Below are 18668 nucleotides of genomic sequence, written 5' to 3'. Positions count from 1 at the left end.
CCGATGTTTTTCAAATACCACTACAATTTCTGAATACGCCCTTAATTTTATGATTATTATTCCTTGTTCTGTTCTTCTTCCAGACGAATGGGATTGTAAATAACACTGGTCGTGGTATATCGTTCTTCCCGGATCCGTCAAACGTCACATACATATCACGAGGGCCTCTGAGTTATCGCTATCGTCTCGTCGAAATTCGGCTGCACTTCGGGGGCGAAAACAATCATGGGTCAGAACATACCGTCGGGGGTCGAGCTTTTCCGGGCGAGGTAAGTCGAGGCGAGATGTCCTAATTTTCTTTTCCCGAACGAACTAAACTGGTTTTGATCCACTGTGATATGACTGTCATGTTAGTAATATATCTTTCAGCCTCAAAAGTATTATGTTTATATTGTTTGACGAAATGCAGTACAAAATCTATTTTTGTTACAGATTCGGGGTCAAAATAATGTAAAAAGCCTACATAAAGAACAAGCTTAGTGTCATATATCAATTCTAAATTGGTAAAATTGAAATGATCAATGCTTGTTTTCAGAGTATCAAATTTGGAGAGTTTTGACATCTTTGATCCCAATTCCGCTTGTAAGGTGGTGTATTTTTACACACAAAGATATAGATTTTTTCCTGTCATTTTATTGAGTATTAATGGAATACACATCGTCAAGTTCTTTATCAAAAGTTTGTTGGCGTGCGGCCTAAATGAATGATTTGCTATATATGTCACAACTGTCTCGATGACAAAAGTATAACCTCCTCTCCTTGGACCTTGATGACATCACGATAGAATCTCGTGACGCCAAATCTCGTGTAATCAAGATCTCGTGAAGTACGCGATCTCTCATGATCTCGGTCAGAGATCTGTGCCGTGGATAGGAGTATCTATTGCCTCTCCAGCACACAGAATACCAATATACTTAACGTTATTAAGGGAAGAGTGCAAGAAATAGAGACACATTCAAAGCATCGTCAACTATTTATTTATTTATTGTCTTTTTTTTTGGGGGGGGGGCACCCCTTCATAATCAACGTTTAAATTGAATTACGTAATTCAATAATGATGGAAAAATAGGAGGACAGACTATCCAACACTGGAGAACTGGAGAGGAGTCGATGGGCTCCAATGAAATTCTGTTTAGAACAAAATATGTTCTGGATACATGGATTACCGCACGAGTCATTTTCTTTGGTGTTAATTTGCTGTTTTTCAAATCAAAATTCTTGTTTCTTTAACACTTTTTGGTGTTGTGCTCAATCTTAAAGTTGTAATAACACACATTTGCAGTGTAAATTGATAGGATTATCTCATTTTTTGTCTCTTCTCTAACCATTTGCGATAAAAAGAATTTTTTTATTGAACAATAATTCATATGCTGTCTAAATTGAGTGTATGAATGCATTCATGAAATAATTGGATTTACACTGGGTGAAAGTATATCCATTCATTGAGATTTTCAGAGCTGAATGAATTGGATTTTGGCGCAAACAGACGCGCCATACAATCTGATCGTATCAGTTCCTCATATGGGATCCGATTTTGGCGGGGGAATGGTGATCATGATTAAGTCAGGAACACTCGGCTCGAATTTGAGAAAGGAAGATAACTCGCAGTCAGATGCGAATCGGGCTTGAATGAAATCTCAGAAGGCATCCCTCAAAATTACTGAACATTCCTTAAGTCATAGCATGCTTTCGACCCCCTCCCCCTTCTACCTTTTCTCTCACTCCTCTCTTTCTCATTCCCTTACGCGCACAAAATGCAAATATCTTCCTTCAAGTTCCTTGCACACTTTATTTCCCTTTTTTCCACCCTTTTTCTATGCCTCCCCTCTTTTTAAATTTCTTTAGTTTTCTTTCGTATTCTCTCTCACCTCATGCATCTTACCTGTTTCTCCCCATTCTCTCGCCCTCTCTCCCACCTTTCTATCAGCCCATCTGCTTCTGCACCCCCCTCCCTCTCTCTCTGCTTGATATACCTGCATGTTGATCAATATCCTTTTATTCATCTTCTTATCCTTTTTTTAATACAATTTTTAATATAAAACCTCTTTGTCTTTTCTTCTCCTAATTGTGGTCGTTCCCCAAGTTGTTTTTCTCTGTGGTTAGTGTTAATGTGCATCAGAATCGAAATCAGGCGGAGAAAATCGCTTTCCTGTGTTGGTTGACACACTTTCAGACATAATCTTTAACCAGCCCCCAAAGTTGGTTAAGATATTAACCGACTAACTGTTGGTTTGAAATATAACCACAATTCAAGTTGCATGCAAGTTTGTTTTTAACCAATAGTTATCCATTGGTTAAAATTATCTATGGCGAATGAATATTCCTCTCTTCCGTATTGTTATTGCCATAGTTTTATTCTTTCTTCCCAAAACATCACTCTTGTTACTCCTTTACATTATTTTTCTTCTCCTTTTTATTGTAATAAATTTACTTGTCTACTTTACTTCCGCTACCTTTCACATTGCTTTTAAGACATTTTTGCTTGCCTCTGATATTTATCTTTGAAAAAAAAGGAATCCTTCCTTTCTGTCATAACATTTCTCATTGCATTAGTTCTTAGTTTGGTTTACTATATCTCCTTACATGACAGCGCCTTCCGGTAGACAGTATCCAATCGCAATCATCTTCGCATCCCAAACTCAATACAACGGATGCAGAACGTCATCTTGATTTATCAAAAGATGACAAGCCGCCTCCTCCCATTTCCCCGACCAATATTGGTGTTGATTACGGTGCTTTGGAAGTGTCAGTCATTAAAGTGTCTGGTGTAAACAAAGCATGTTGGTATCTTTAGATTAAAGTTCATGATTGATGTGACTCTTGGCGTTGTTTACATATCAACTCCCGATCCAAGGAGTTACTTTGCGCCTCGCCCCATCAATCATATCTCTTCATTACAACTGTCTAGTTGTTCTAACATACACCCCTTTTTAACCTTTAGGCGTCTCACCAACAACGATTATTACTCTTCAAAAATATATTCATGTCTTCTGGCATCTTAGTTATGAGGATGAAATAATATTTTAAGATTTCGTAAACTTCTTGCAGAAGTCCGTCTTAATTGGCGTCAAGTTCGTTATGGTAGTGGAAAGGAAAAATGCATTGATACTCATTTTTATTTCTCCTAGCTACAGTTTTATAAACTATCTTGAATATTTGAATCCGTAAGCAGGGATACAGAAAGAAAAATGAATCATAACTCTTCGATATCATTTTTATGGTTATCATACACTTTTATCATTATGTTCTCTAACTCATTTCCTTTCATTTCAATAAGTAAATAGCATAGTTATAAGTGATAATGCAATCTCACCAAATCAATTAACATCACATCAGTACTCAGGCGCAGATCCAGGGGCGAACGCTCCCCTGCCTATACTCTTAGTTTGTTGTTTTCTACATAAAAATTTACTGTAACCATGCAGCAAAGCAGTTTGGATTTAAGGAAATTCACTTTCTTGTAATCATTCGCATCAATACACGAAGCGGGCTTTTTAAAACCACAAATCAACTTATAGCTGCAATTCCACGGGCATTGACATTTATTCCCATAAAATATCCTTTGAAAATAATTTCGCCTCCATATGAATTTTGTGCATTGTTAATCCTGCGGCATAGGCCTATAAAAGTACGTGCAACCACAATAAATAGTACGAACCAATTTACAAATAAGTTTGTTCAAAATAAGTGAATCATGACTTACAAAATGTATACTTCCTAATGAGAGGAAATTGCTTTTAATGTCAATAAAACATAATAACCTATAATAAGAATCAAAATTGCCATACACACCCCCCTGATTCAGACACCAGAATCGCAGCGCTACAACAGCTTCACCAATACAGCAGTGCTTTTTATTCCATCAATTACTCAAAATGAGTCATTAGGCAATTTAGACGTCTGTTTTAGTGACGCCGCTGTAATCGAATTGATGAAATGATTTATATTACTCTCAATGATACTCGCAGGCAAACGGGAGATATCAAATATAATTGTTAATCCTCTGTCGTGTGCAGTCAATACCGAACTTAATCCATCATTGAAAATATGTGTAGAACTGCGACATGGTCAAACGCTGCAATTGCTGTAAAGTGTAAACCTCCAGAATGCAATATGAATTGGCATATATATATATATATATATATAATATATATATATATATATATATATATATATACATACATATACATATATATATAAAAAAAACTAGAATGTTTCATCCACGCCAATCCCATGAATTCAAATCCTTGTTTGCTTCAATGTCAGATTTTTTTCTTCAGAAATGATCCAATTGGCCATCATGATAAATACGATTGTACTAATTATAACGAAAAATGGATTAAAGAGCTGCATCATTGAAAAACTGCAATTTCCGTTCGGTTAATGGCATTGCTTTTGTCCTTCCGAACTCGGGCTATGCGCACTGGTTCATAGCATTTACAGTCATCAGTTTTAACAGTGAAAGTATGCCACAATAGCCAATCTCACGTAGAGCGCGAAAACGTCACACTCCCCGTGAAAACAAAATGGCAGCATGCAGCTTCACGTAAGATCGTAGCATTCGTTTGATTTCAAGTAAGATTTTCTCACATATGTAAATAAGATATGATCGTGTTTAGTCAAGTCAAAAGGTATAAATATCAGCTGTAAGAAACCCCAAACATGTATTTGAAGGCTCATATTTTTGTTACAGTAACACCAGCGAAACCGTCCAAAGCAGCCGATGATATGATCGATCTGGATTCGGTTTCGTTGCAATGACGGTGGCATTACCGGAACAAAATTTTTATGCCTCAATTCCAAATAATCTTTATTTTAATTGGAAGGGGGGACAAAATATTTTTAACGTTCTTTCATCTATTCATCATGATAAGTAAATTTACGTTGGTCTTGTCCAACACTTGACTTGAGTTAAGTTCTTGAGGAAAAACTCACCACCCCCCCCCCTTGCCCCTTTCAATCATCCGTTATGCCTCTTTTACCTCAATCCTATCAAAACTTGAAATTTCTTTTAAATCTCTTATTTGTTATTGTATTCTTACCTTCTCTCTTTCACCTTTTGTGATCTCCCGAGTCTTCCACTTTTTTTCTCTCTAAAAGAACTTGACACCGGAAGACCTAATGTGTTTTCTCTGTCGATACCTATACATTTAGAACGATTGATATCGGTCATATACATCTTGTCAATTCTCCACAAGGTAATGGACCTTTTACCCGAGTTGTCTTTTTCTTGAATCAATATCTGAATTATCAGACAGGTGGAGTGATCAGATCGCACACACTGGGAGACACCAATGCATCTTCCAAGGGGCACCCCCAATACAGCGAATAGCAATTAAGTTGTATACATAATTTAAGCATGTTTAAAAGTGCACAAAACTTCATAATCTAATTCCATGTAATTCTTTTCTGGCTTAAGATGCCTTTCAAAGAAAATTTTGAGCTTGAAGTGTTTATAAGAATATTGTAATTCCTATAGCTAACAGTCTTCATGTTGTTATGTTGTTACAATGTATTTTTGTTATTTTTGTTTTATGATAATGTAATACCTAAGTTTCTTGAGGTCCTATCCGTTTTTTTTTTATCTATGTACATTTTACCATTTTATATTGCAAGATCTGTGAATAAATAAATGAATTGAATGAAATTGAAACAATAACATGCCAGTATGATAATACATCATTATGTACCATTAAGTGTACTAGCAAATATATTTTTTTTTATAAGGATTTAATATTTTAGCACTTATTAAATTCCTTCCGTGGAAGTCTCCCCTCCAACCATATCCATCTCGCTTGTACAAATTACTTTCATCTCCTGCCAGCGTGACCCGAGTAAAAAATAGAAAAAAGAAAGGATCGACGGTTTAATTTGTGTAAAATAATCCATAACCATGTTGGTACAATCGACCCCACAGCAAACACTAGTAGGAGCTAGAGATAGCTTGCTCATCATTTTTAGATAATGATGGGGAGAGGGGGCTGTTTAAAGGTACACCAATCTTTTTTTCCAGAGGGGAAGACTTGTATGTTTGGGTTATATATATATTTTGGGAGCCATTATACATCATTTATACTTTTTAGTTTCTGTTGTTTTCTCTCTCTTCTATTATTTATGAGCTGGTCATCGTCTCATGTCAACACCGTCGCATAATGAGCTCGTTTTTATTTTTCATTTTATCTGCCCTTCATACTTCTCCTTGCATGTTTCTTCTTCTTCTCCTTTCTCTTCTTCTCCTTCTACTTCATCAATTTTTTATACATCATCGCCATCTCATAATTTGATTGATTGATTTTATTCATCATTGTCAACATTATAACATTTGTCATTGGTATAATAATTAAGGACGTGGTTGAAAACGGAGGGGGGGGGGGGACTGAATAGAAAGAGAAACATGATGAGAGGACTTGTTCTTCTTCTCTTTATTCAACTCCTTTCTCTCCTCCCCATCCCCTTTCTCTTCTCTCACATTTAGTTACGTCTATAGTGTATTTAGTTTACTTATTTTCCACAATCTTATAAAAGTACAATAGTATAAATAAAACATTCAGAAATACATTCCAACTACGAATACATTGAAATATTAAAATTTAACAAAATAACACGTTTTTTAAGCCCGTCACGCTAACAGCAGGTTGGTTGGACATTTTTTTTCGTTGTTAAAATATTAAACAACTTGTCTAAAGACTTTAAACAATTGTTTAAAAAGTTTAAACAGTAGTTTAGCATTTTAAACACCGTTTTTTACAGTGGCAGATGGCAATGATGTCTTAATAAATGCATGCATTCATTATGAATGCAACAAAGAGTGTGGAGTGGTAAAAAAAAATATATACTTTCTCTTATATTTCTTCTTGTAATTTTCTTGTTTTTCTCCCTCCTCTGTCGTTTCGTCTCTCTATTTTTTCTGCATATTTATTTCTGCTGTCTGTTCTATCTTGTTCTTTCTCTTTGTTTCTTTTTATTTCCTTACCCCGCTTTTTATTCCATCCTTGATCCCTTTCTTGTCTTATTCTTCATTTTCATTCCCTTCTTCTTTTCTCTTCCTTCTCCTCAAACCTCTCTTTTATATCCGCCTGGGTTCAGTCTGTTGGAATTTGCTCATAATAATGAATTGTAAATCATTCTCATTAGACTTGCATCATGCATTTTTCATGCGATACAAAATTTCACGCGTCATAATAACTAGAAGTCGGAAATGATACTTCAAAAGATTTAGAAAGTTATAATTATATTCATGCGTGTCTCAACTTTCGTGTATTATCTAACAAACAGGAAACCGTAGGATGCAATATGTAATCGAAAAAAAAGAAACTATAGAATGAAATGGCAGCTAAGTGTCTGAGAAAAAAATATTAAGTTATTGAACGTAATATTATGAATATTAATAAGAAAGTATGCATTCGCCGACACCCGGGCATTGCCCTGTTTGGGAATGATGATATATTCGAGTTTTCCCCCGACATGCCCGATGAGTTATTGTTCTCATCATGATGAAAATAAAAATGAACGCGATGTGACTGATGCAATGTGGTTTAGATATACGTCATGCTGTCTGCCAGGCAGTCTGAAAGTGGAAAATTAGAAGTCATTAAAAACCCGAAACTTGTGACTGATCATTATTATTCCGCCCCAGCACAAGTTACTCCTAACCGGTTGTATGTGTCACTAGAAGTAACGTAGTATAGAATTTTTTGGTTTGTCCGAAATCGGCTACGACAGTGTGACTGTGACATACACACTAAGAAAAAAAAATAATAAGTTGATTAAACCTGTTACTCTAACAACGAGTTGTTTGAACTTTTTTTTAATTGTTTAAACTTTTTAAACAACTTATTTAAAAAGTTTAAACAGTTGTTTACATTTGTCTGAAAAGTTTAAACAATAAAGTTGTTAGGGTGATGGGCTTAAACAACGTGCTTGAAATTTTAAACAGCGTTTTTACAGTGTAACCGAGTTGTGCATTGTAGATTCACCACCATCCGCAAAATCTAAAATTTTGAAACCTGCCACAGCACGACTATAGTGTAAAGATTCAATTCAATTCAATTAAAAATGGGGTATTGGGAGAAACGTATGTGGTAGCAATAGGATGAATAAATGGATATAAACAGTAAACATGGTAAATTAAATGATACAGTAAATAAGATCGATTTTATGTTCAGCCAATTATATCGGTTTCTCTCCCCCTTTCTTAGTTGCAACTGATATTTTTCAACGATGATCTGTATGATAGCTATGGTCAGGCCGAAAACTCACCGAACGGATTGGCAATTATGGCATTATTCATTAAGGTAAGTTTGAAAATTGCTATTTTGTTGTCTAAATGAGTATCATGATCATGATCGGGATTCCAATTTGTTTTTTGCGGTCCTATTACTAGATAGAAGGAAGAGTGGATTTATATCTACATTTGTCTTTATTGTTCGACTGAGCATCATTTGTGGTGCATTTGAGGTGCTTTATTTATTTTTTTGCAGCTAATCATAAATAAATGTATCTTATAAATATTTCTATCAAAGAATTTTGCTCTTGATGTTATAAAGAAATAATGTAGATATGCCGACAATACCATACGCTATCCACATGCACTTTACTAAAGCGATTAGTTACTCATTTAAGAAGGCATAATAAGTTTTTTTTCACTGATTTTTATCATTTTCTAGAGGTGTAGAATCAAACTTTCTTTCGCTGAACCAAAGTATTCCAACAATAAAAATGATTTAGTATTTTAAAGTTATTGTCCTTACAATACAAAGATGGAGCAAATCCATTTTACGCTTCTGTATATAAAATATTTACGCTTTAGCATGCTTAGCTAACATTATAAGCAGTTAAAGGTTACTAATTGAATAGAGAAACGGTTTTTGGCGCGTATTTTCCGATTGCTATATCTTCCTTGTTTGCTTGTCTTGCTTTCCGTATTTTTTTCATCAACTAATTGCGCCATCAATTTCCCCAATCTGTTACGCTACCCTCTCAAAATGATTTTTAATTTCAGTTTATTGGTTCCTTCAGGCGGTACATTAAGTTAAATATTATACCACCAGGCCCCACCAAACGAATCTCCGTCGGGTATATTAAATCGGGGCGGGAAAAGAGTTTATCATTGATCAAATCATAGAAAACATAGTGCCACCCTCAAACGAGTAAATCAGTAAATGCACGCAATGACTTCGGGGAATTAATTGAATCAAATCTCATAATAACTTTTTTTGCTTCCATGTATCTTTCATGCTTATTGGGTTGGGGAGAAGAACTTGCGAGGAATCTATTAAATAGCACCCAATGAAATACACCCCGCCCCAAATGTAATAATAGATAAAATATAATGAATAGGTACATAAATAGGTAGGTATAGATAGATAAATAGATAGATAGGGCTTTTGAACAGACAGACAGACAGACAGACAGATAGATAGATAGATAGATAGAGATATCTATAGATAGATAAATAAATAAAATAAATACATAAATAAACATGAATTTGTATAACGCAGCATTCATGTGTGCTACAGCCTACATTCTATATTCAGCTGCGCTGACTGAAAGCTCTTTCAACTCTAATTAATTAACTAATTAAATGAAATTAGTGAAAATTAACAAAAGAAAAATATATAAGATAAATGAATGCATTTATTATTAAATGAATGAAAAAAATAAATCAAAATCTATAGTAAAAACGATAAGTAGAATTAAAATTACAACAAAAATAATAAATGAATAGAGATAGAAGAAATGAACAATTCATAATATTTCGATGATTATGATTATCACCGATTAAGCTACATGTATATACAAAAGCTTAAAAACCAACTTTCAAAATTCATCTCATTATAGAAATAAGTACAAGTTTAGTTGCACTTTCAAACATTGAGTTCACATGCAGTGGTTTAGCAAACAACGATTTGATAGAGAAAATCGGATGCCTCTGTTTGACTCGCTCCAGAATCAACAACCAGGAGTTCGATGTTCTAATGAGGCACTTTGTAAAATGGGATTCTTAATTGAATTTAAAATCCCCAGTTTCATCCATCAATTAAGCCCGATGATACCTTCCAATGTTCAAATGCTGAAAGTCATGCGACCTATATAGCCGCACTAAAGCGACCGATTCCAAACCGACCGAAGGTATGTCATTGGTATTAATGTAATAGCTTTGATCGGTCTGGAGTCGGTTTCGTGGGTGAGACTGTAGCATGAAACACGGTGAAGAACAAAATACAAGAAAGCGATGGAAATGAAACCGTGAAAAGTGACAGCTGGACCGGGTTTCGCTTTTAATCTAATACCCGAGTATTGACTCAAATCAATCGTCCAGATACTTGTTTCCTTTCATACAAAAGTGGCGAGCTAAAGCGATGTTCGATCACAGAAATCGATTAGGCCTACCTAGGGGAATACAACAATCGGAGTGAAGTACTTTTGCCCCTGTACTTTTTTGTTGGTAGCTCTTATCAAGCTTTGAACTCTCCTCCAGTTTGAGGTAATGATTTTTAAAATGGACCGACTCCGGTTTTACGACTCCCCGCAGAGGGCGTTGCAGTGGTTTATTGATTTTCAGGATTTGTGGAGTATTGAGTCAATCACGCTAATGAGGATTGTCGCTCTGTTGTCCATAAATTGTTTAATTACAGGCCTGGGTTATTATACCCTTGTTCGGAGAAGCCAGTGATTAATTAAATCCCTGATGAGGGATAGAGAGAAAGGGGGCTTTAGGAAGTTGTATCGATTTCAATAGGGACATATCTTTTTTTTTTCTTTCTTTTTCATTTTGTAACGTCAGTTTTAATTAGTAGAGCCTTGATTTAGAGGTATGCAAACATGCAGTGGAGGCTGCTCGCCGGAATGAACATAGGTATTGATTTTCTTGAGTACCGATACACTCAGCTTAGTACAAAAAAGAAAAGAAGGTTTGTTCACATTGCCTTGGTATTCATTGCCCCCCCCCCATTTCACCTTGGGAGTGTGAACGTGAAGACCTTTCATGACTATTCTAAAAATCAATTAATTAATATCGTACTAATATAATGTTTCATTAACCATGGATGAAGTAGTACTGTGGAAGTTTATATAGATTGAAATAACCAGCGTCGGTGCTTATTTGAGCTGTCAGAAAAGTTAACATGACACAAAATAATATGGAGAAAACCGAACTGAAACAAATCAGACAACCAATATCTCATTAAGATCGTCTAATAATTACTGTCGTTCAGACTACCCCCCCCCCCCCGAGGAAATACCAACAAACAGAAAATGTCAATCGTATTTCTGGTTGAAATACCCTCTTATTTCTCTTTTCTTTTTTTCAATATTTTCACAACTGTTATGAACTAAAACGCAAAGCATTTGCTATTCCTATATTGATCCACAGAATCGCCGTGATTTATTTGATCTTGGGAAATGGAATGAACACGACAACGGATTATCTGAATCCTGGTTTCTGTTTTCAAATATTTCAAATAGTGACCTTTGCTGCGTTCACTTTATGAATGAATTATGTTGTACTTCCCTAATTGTGAAAGAAATAGTGTTGCGTAAATCATTGATAATGTTGTTGTACATTTTTTTTTCATGTATTCTTGAAAAATAAAATAAATCTCGTTTTAATTATTAGTTCTATTGTTTTCTCCAACAGGAAGGCAATTTGACTGGTCGTGAATTGGGCAAATTAGCAGGAATTCGAGTTCTGAGATATTTGGTTTACAAAGGTATGTTTGTTCATTTGTTTTTCCTTCATCTGTAATCATTACAATGGAGACGTATTCGTTTTCTCTCTATCTATTCCTCTCCCCTCCTCTCTCTTTCTCTCTCCCTCAGTTCTTCTTAGTTTCATTGCTACTATTTCTTCTGTTAGCTAAGCTCAAATTGTTGAAGGATGAGCTTTTTAAATTGAATTCAAATATCTATTTTTGTCATTTGTTTCGAACTACAATTTGTTTAGATGAGTTTCTAGTTTATTTTATATAGTTGGTATGTAATTACAACTACCCCCTCCCCCTTCCCATTCATTATTTTCTCCCTATCTGTCACTCACTCCCTTTACCCCTCTCTCTCTCTCTGTCTCTCTTTCTCTCTTCCAGGTAGTCAAGTAAATGTCACAGGCCTCAGCATACCCCTACTTCTACCAGAAACCAAAGAATATATGACGTATGAGGGCTCAATAACCACGCCCAGATGTACAGAGACTGTGTCATGGATCATATTCAATAGACCAGTATACTTCACAAGCTATCAGGTACGTACGTGGTGGTAACATTCCCCAGGGAGTGGATATGGATCGCATTATGTATTTTCCCTTGGAGTGGGTTCGTTAACTGTTTTGAGAAGAAGAAACCCTGGTGGTAAAATAAATTTGAGTGAAAGGAGAAAGCACCAGTTCTGGCTATCAGGTTCCGTGTGGGAATGTTCCTCAGGGAGTGGATTTAATGCTCATGTTATGAATTTTGTGATTAAATGAATAGGCCAGTACACTTCACAAGCTATCAGTTACATGGCAAGGATATTCCCCAGGGAGCAGATATGGTGCATATAATGTATTTTGTGTTTATTCATCAGCTTGGCCTTAACCTGCCTGCCAAAATTCATATTTTGATAGGAACGCTATATTTTTTTGGCTAATGTAGACTTGCTCTTTTTACATAGGTTTTATATAAATGTATGTGTTTTTCTTCATTTTGGGGGTTAACAGCTAGATACACTAAGGGAACTTGTGAGTACAAGACGCGGAGAGCAGACTGAGCAAATATTACGTAATTATCGTCCAACCCAAAGGATCGGGACAAGATCAGTTCGGACAAACATTGTACAAAAATACGCAGGTGGAAAGGACTGCCCGCTACATAGGAGGGAATATTCGTATAAAAGTAAGTTAGAGACATACATGTAGGTTTCACGTCTGTAATTATTTTTCCATGGACACGTGTTGTAATATAGCAGTAAACAAAACTTTACATTAAATAGGAATTAGATTAAAGATACTTATGTTTACTTTCAATGGAAGGAAATATCTATGACATTTCATATCTGATCATCAAAGTATATATTGAACACTTTATTTCGATAATAAATCAAAACGTATTGAAACATTTCATGACGAGCTCTCCTTCATCACCTAAAACAGAAAAGAATAGCTCTAACTCTTCCGCCAGTTAAATGATTCCATAGTGCAAATCATATGCAAGCAATTTTAGTCAATCATGCAGATAATAATAAAATTACAAATCTTGGATTTAATGAATGCTTTTGCATTCTTCTTGTAGACAGATATTTCTTCATCATTTGGGCAAAAGGAAGTTAGTGATAAATTGACAAATCATATGCATACATATTTTTTGCAAACCATGCAGATACTTTATGTTCAATTACAAATTTTCGGTTTAATAAATACTTCAGCATTCTTGTTATTGTAGACAGATATTTCTTCCTCATTTGGGCCAAGGAATTTAGTGAAAATTATGTGCATACCTTTTATTGCCGATCATGTAGATATATCATTTACAATCTTGGGTTTGATTAATATTTTTTGCATTCTTGTTGTTTAAACATATATTTCTTCCTCATTTGGGCAAAGGAATTTAGTGATAAGATGGCGAATGATTATGCATGCATTTTCTTTGCAAATCATGCAGATATATCATATTACAAATCTGTGGTTTAATGAATACTTTCGCATTCCTGTTGTTGTAGTGAGACCTTGGGGTAATACATAGAAGCTGAAAAAGGGATTTTCGTAAATTACAAATGGATATCCATTTCAATACCAATGAATAAATGCATTATTGAGCAGATTATATCTTGAATGTTGGAGAGAGAGTATTTGTTATTTGGACATATCTTAAATTCACTCAAATCAATTTGAAGGTTTTGTTTTTGTTACTGCATTATCATCTGAGATTTGACATTATCCCTTTTAATTACTCACTTTCGTTAAATACATGCAATTTAATATTAGATTCCAGCTCTTAATGAAAATTCAGAATTAAATTATATTCGTTCCTTGAACAAATATTGTTTTATTTCTTGATCATTCTGACATTGTGGGCATAGGATACTATTTAAATCCTAAAGTATATGAAAGTTTTCACATCACGGCTTATCTATGTATTTTGAAATGTATTTTGAAAAAACATCAAATTTTCCAAAGGTCCCTGATTTGTAAAATACTTTACAAAAAACTTTTGTGATCCTGCGTAAAACTATTTTAAAATTGTGATATTAAACTAACGTTTTTTTTTTCATTCAACCTGTCATTTCCTGTTATCAATTACAAAAAGCAACATATTTCTATTGAAATAGTGATGCATGGTTTCTTTTGTACCTTGACCATTTTTTATTTAAAGACACGTATTCCAATTCATTTTTTTTCATGTTTTCCAGCTCTCATTTCGAGAAGGTGAAGACACGAGAATCTTGTACAACATGTTATCTAAAGTCCTCCATCTGGTTACCTCTCGTAGCGCCCTCTCTCGACCAACAAGCGCCATGGGATCCCTCTCCGAATCATAATGGTTAATAAACAGAAACCTATGCCTATTGACTGACTGTCTATTCCATCATCAGGCCAATATTATGGTATAACTTTCGGCCATGTCTGCCATGCGAGACCAATTCGAAAGAGAGTTCACAATATAGGACAGGTATTATCGCGGATGGAGATCGTACTAAGCATTAATATTTTTCATCAAAGTTGAAAAACTATGAAAGGTTTACAAAGTGCCATGGACTTGACGATTGGCGAGATATCTTATATTTTTAAGTTGACTTTAAGTAGCCTTATTATGTATACAAGGCAAGATACGTTATATTGCCAAGTTGACGTAGAAAAAATATTTGTAGTCACTGCCAAAATTGCCCCCCCCCAAAAAAAAAAAAAACCTGATGAAATAGTTATCATTATGGCGAAACAGTTACATGTATCCTGTCATATAGGTTGACATGAAGAGATACGTCAACCGTGTATCTTGCGACATTGACATATCTGTCTCGCATACACCCGTTTGTAAGTCAGCTTGGAAAGATAATGTATCTCAACTTGTCGACTTAGCAAGATAACATATCTCGCTATGTTAACACAGAAATGCTATTATCAGATGACGTGACAAGATGACCATCTCGCAATGTCGACATTACATAACATATCGATGATTATGTCGACATGGGAAAATCAATATCTCATCATTACGTCAAGTTGATGATACCTTAAAGCTTCCAACAGAAACATCACATTCTGTGGTTTACGACTATGAGAACACGGGCCAATAAGAATGAGGCTTAAGTACCAGTCACACCATGGAACCGATTCCACACCGACCAAATATATTACGTTATATCCAATGACATACTATCAGTCGGTTTGGCGTCAGTCTCGTAGATGTGACTGTAGTATAAAAGTCAGAATCAACAGTACCAAACATCGAACGCTCCAACTGGAATGCTTTCTTCCAGCGAAAAAAAAAATACCCCCTTCCCTTTCTTCAATCAAACTGTAAATTTTGTATGCCTCATGATATATATCCAACGATATTTTGCTAACGAGAATTATACTCAAGGTGCCGTATGCTAGTCAATAAATTAGCTTAGATGTTTGATTTTTATATATCCTTTGAAAACATTTTTGTGTGCCACTTACCTTCTACAAACTCTGTTATTTATTAATGTTAATAAATATATGTTTAGATAAATATAAGCATCATGCTATGATTGATTCTATTACACCCTTTCGTTATTTGCCTATATTCCAGTTTAGTTCGTAGCAATTCCATAAATGGAACATAGAAGGGGTTGTATCCAATTGTTTGCTATGATAATTTTGTTTTATTCCATTGTTATATGATTACACTGTTTACTGTTCATTGCGAGGAGAGCCCATAAGACAAAGGGCCGAAGTTAATGACATCTCCCCCAATATCGTTTGCAACTTGAATTAGAACCAGACAGAAATATGCACTATGGTACATGAATTTATTTTTAGTTGAAGTTAAAAGCAACCCTTTTTGTAACCTTTTAAAATTGCAAACCTTCCAAATTAATTCTTCACTAACCCCGACCAAACATTAATTTTATGTAGGATTAGCTTTTTATACAAAGACATTCATTACCAATAGGGCCTAGATATAGAATTTAGGCGGTTAGATAATGGACTATAAAAGTATTCAATAGCCTTTTCTTGTAGATAAATTCTGAAATCTTCTGCATTATTTTGAAGATTTCAGCGTGGATTTTGTAAATAGGTGATAAACAAAGCTACAACTTATTCATCTAAAATGTCTATAAAAGTTATGATTAATGAGCAATAATTATTATTCTGTGTATTTCTCTTTATATCATTTTTCTGCAAGGGCGTAGGCGGGGGGGTGCACGTGCCCCCTCACTCTCTGAGTCAGAGCAGTTCCGACACTGGCAAGCAAAACAAAAATTGTACCCCTTTCTTCTGCTTTCAACAGCTGATTTTCCAAACTGTAGTTCCACCAAGGAGAGGTGATATCTCCTTGGTTCCACCTCCCCAAGATGCGCACCCCCCATACCACTTTAGTTCCACCCCCCCCCAGGATGTGAACCTCCCCATTCTCACACCAGTCTACGCCCTTGCACTGGTTATGCATTGATTTTGTTAGATGTATATGTATATAGGTATTATGATTTGCTGTTTCCTTCCAATAAGCATTCCATGCGTTTGGTATTATGGATTGCTTTTATGTATGCGTCGATTTGAAACGAGCAAATAATTATCCGCTTGAAGAAAAAAAACATCATAGATCAAATTTCACTAGTGGAGTATGTATAAGGAAAATTTTGACAGGATATAATTTTCTTTTATGTGTTTGTTTTGGAAGAGGATGTGAGAACATCACTAAAAGGGTGATTTCAAAATACGATTAAAATAGATCACTGTACGGCGAATAAAAATAGTGATATCGTATCGTAATTAAGCCATTTTTTTATTTTAGACACTAAAAGACAGAAATGCCTGTAGATTAAAAAGTGTGGGCTCAAGTAAAAGAGATTTAAACTATTTCATGCCAGTCACATTTACCCTTACTCTCGCACTTGTGTACACATTCTTCCGCATATCAATGCGCCAGAGTCACCAATGATCGAGGTTAGTGCGACAAACTTTTATCTATCAAAGATGGGTATACAGTTCATCGAACTTTTCTGCTTGGATAATTGATGGACAAACAAATGGCGTTTCATCACATCAACTTTTGACCAAAAAAGTACTGAGAAGGTTCTTATTAAAAAGGAATATAATCATCCAGGCGGGGGGGTTCGAGCCCCCCCTCAACGATTTGCGCAATATTTTCGCCGCGCGAAATTTTTTGACCGCGCCGCTCGCTGACTTTTTACTTTCAAGTTTGCGCAACTTTTGAGACCAGTTTTGCGTCACCCGGGTAATAATAATAATAATAATAATAGCCAATTTTTATAAAGCGCTTTTCCCAGAATGGCCCAAAGCGCGTTACAGCATATTATTACCCCGGTCATTGGATTCATTTCAATCCCGCACGAAAAGTGCACAATTTCCACTCCCTGGGGAGCATTCCTTGCATTCATCGCAGCCTCATTATGGCGCTGGCAAAATCAAACATACAATATCTTTCGCATCCTACCGGGTACCCATTTAGCACCTGGGTCGAGAGTGGCAAAGTGTGGATTAACGCCTTGCCAAAGGACGCTAGACCGCGGTGGGATTCGAACACACGACCCTCTGTTTACAAGGCGAGAGTCAGAACCACTACACCACGGCTCTTCCACACTCGCGGTTCCGAAATTACGCGACATTATGTAAGTGCATGTCAGACCAAAAATTGCTCAAAAACGTGATTTCGTGTACAAAGTCAATGCAAATTGTGTTTTCAACCAAAGATCATAAATGAATGATTATTTTTAGTTTTGCTGGTCCAAATGTATTTATTTTATGCTGTTTATGATCTCAGAAGAGTCCCCAGAAAATTTCTTTGAAAAAACAATGGAAAACAAAAGGTCAAAAAACACAGAAATACATAAGAAATTGCAAAAAACATATAATACATCAGAAATTGATCTGATATCGCAATTTTTTTCAGGTACACTTCCTAAAAATACAACAAATAGTTTCCAAGTCATAAATTAGAACAATTGGAGCTTTATTAAGGAAGTTAGAGGGAAAAGTATGATTTCGCACACTTATTAAACGTAAATTAGTATAATCACTTAAAAGCAATTTGCATGAAATGAATTACTATACAATTTTGTAGATTATGTCACAGACAACCTGCGTGCCAATTTTCGGCGCGATTGCGCGGCCAACGGAGAAGATCTCAAGGGGGAAGGGGGGGGGGGGGCTGGGAGCCCCCCCCCGGCCGTATGAACTCCCGAAATACCCCGGCCTATAGGGTTAATCATGCTGATATTATTTCATAATCTTGTTATTGTTTTATACATCAAGTCGGGATATATGCAGTAGGTATATATAACATAATGTAATTATGATAATTGCCATACCTTTTTATTTATGTAGATATAGTACACCTCCCTAGAAATTCCAGTCATGTTATACTAATTTATTAGATAGACAATTCTATTTTGGTAAAGGGCTGTATAAAGACCAAACATGAATGGAATGAGTTTGTTGAATGAGTCACATTTTGCTTGTTATGATGGATTAATGTTAACTTATTTCAAGC

At 35.4% G+C, this 18668-nt stretch overlaps 1 protein-coding gene across 1 annotated transcript in view; it reads left to right on the top strand.

Annotated features, from left to right (window-relative positions):
• Window positions 1–16471, top strand: part of LOC121429170 (carbonic anhydrase-related protein 10-like) — a 32035-nt gene extending 15564 nt beyond the window's left edge. The window contains exons 3-8 of the mRNA XM_041626147.1: window positions 84–269; window positions 8199–8294; window positions 11639–11711; window positions 12084–12238; window positions 12692–12866; window positions 14380–16471. Coding sequence (XP_041482081.1) covers window positions 84–269; window positions 8199–8294; window positions 11639–11711; window positions 12084–12238; window positions 12692–12866; window positions 14380–14399 — 705 coding nt within the window. The 3' untranslated portion in view covers window positions 14400–16471. The remainder of the gene's footprint in view (window positions 1–83; window positions 270–8198; window positions 8295–11638; window positions 11712–12083; window positions 12239–12691; window positions 12867–14379) is intronic.
• Window positions 16472–18668: the final 2197 nt, after the last annotated feature.

This window comes from Lytechinus variegatus, chromosome 1 (assembly GCF_018143015.1).
Source record: "Lytechinus variegatus isolate NC3 chromosome 1, Lvar_3.0, whole genome shotgun sequence".
NCBI lineage: Eukaryota > Metazoa > Echinodermata > Echinoidea > Temnopleuroida > Toxopneustidae > Lytechinus > Lytechinus variegatus.
This window is presented reverse-complemented; position numbering and strand designations above follow the sequence as displayed.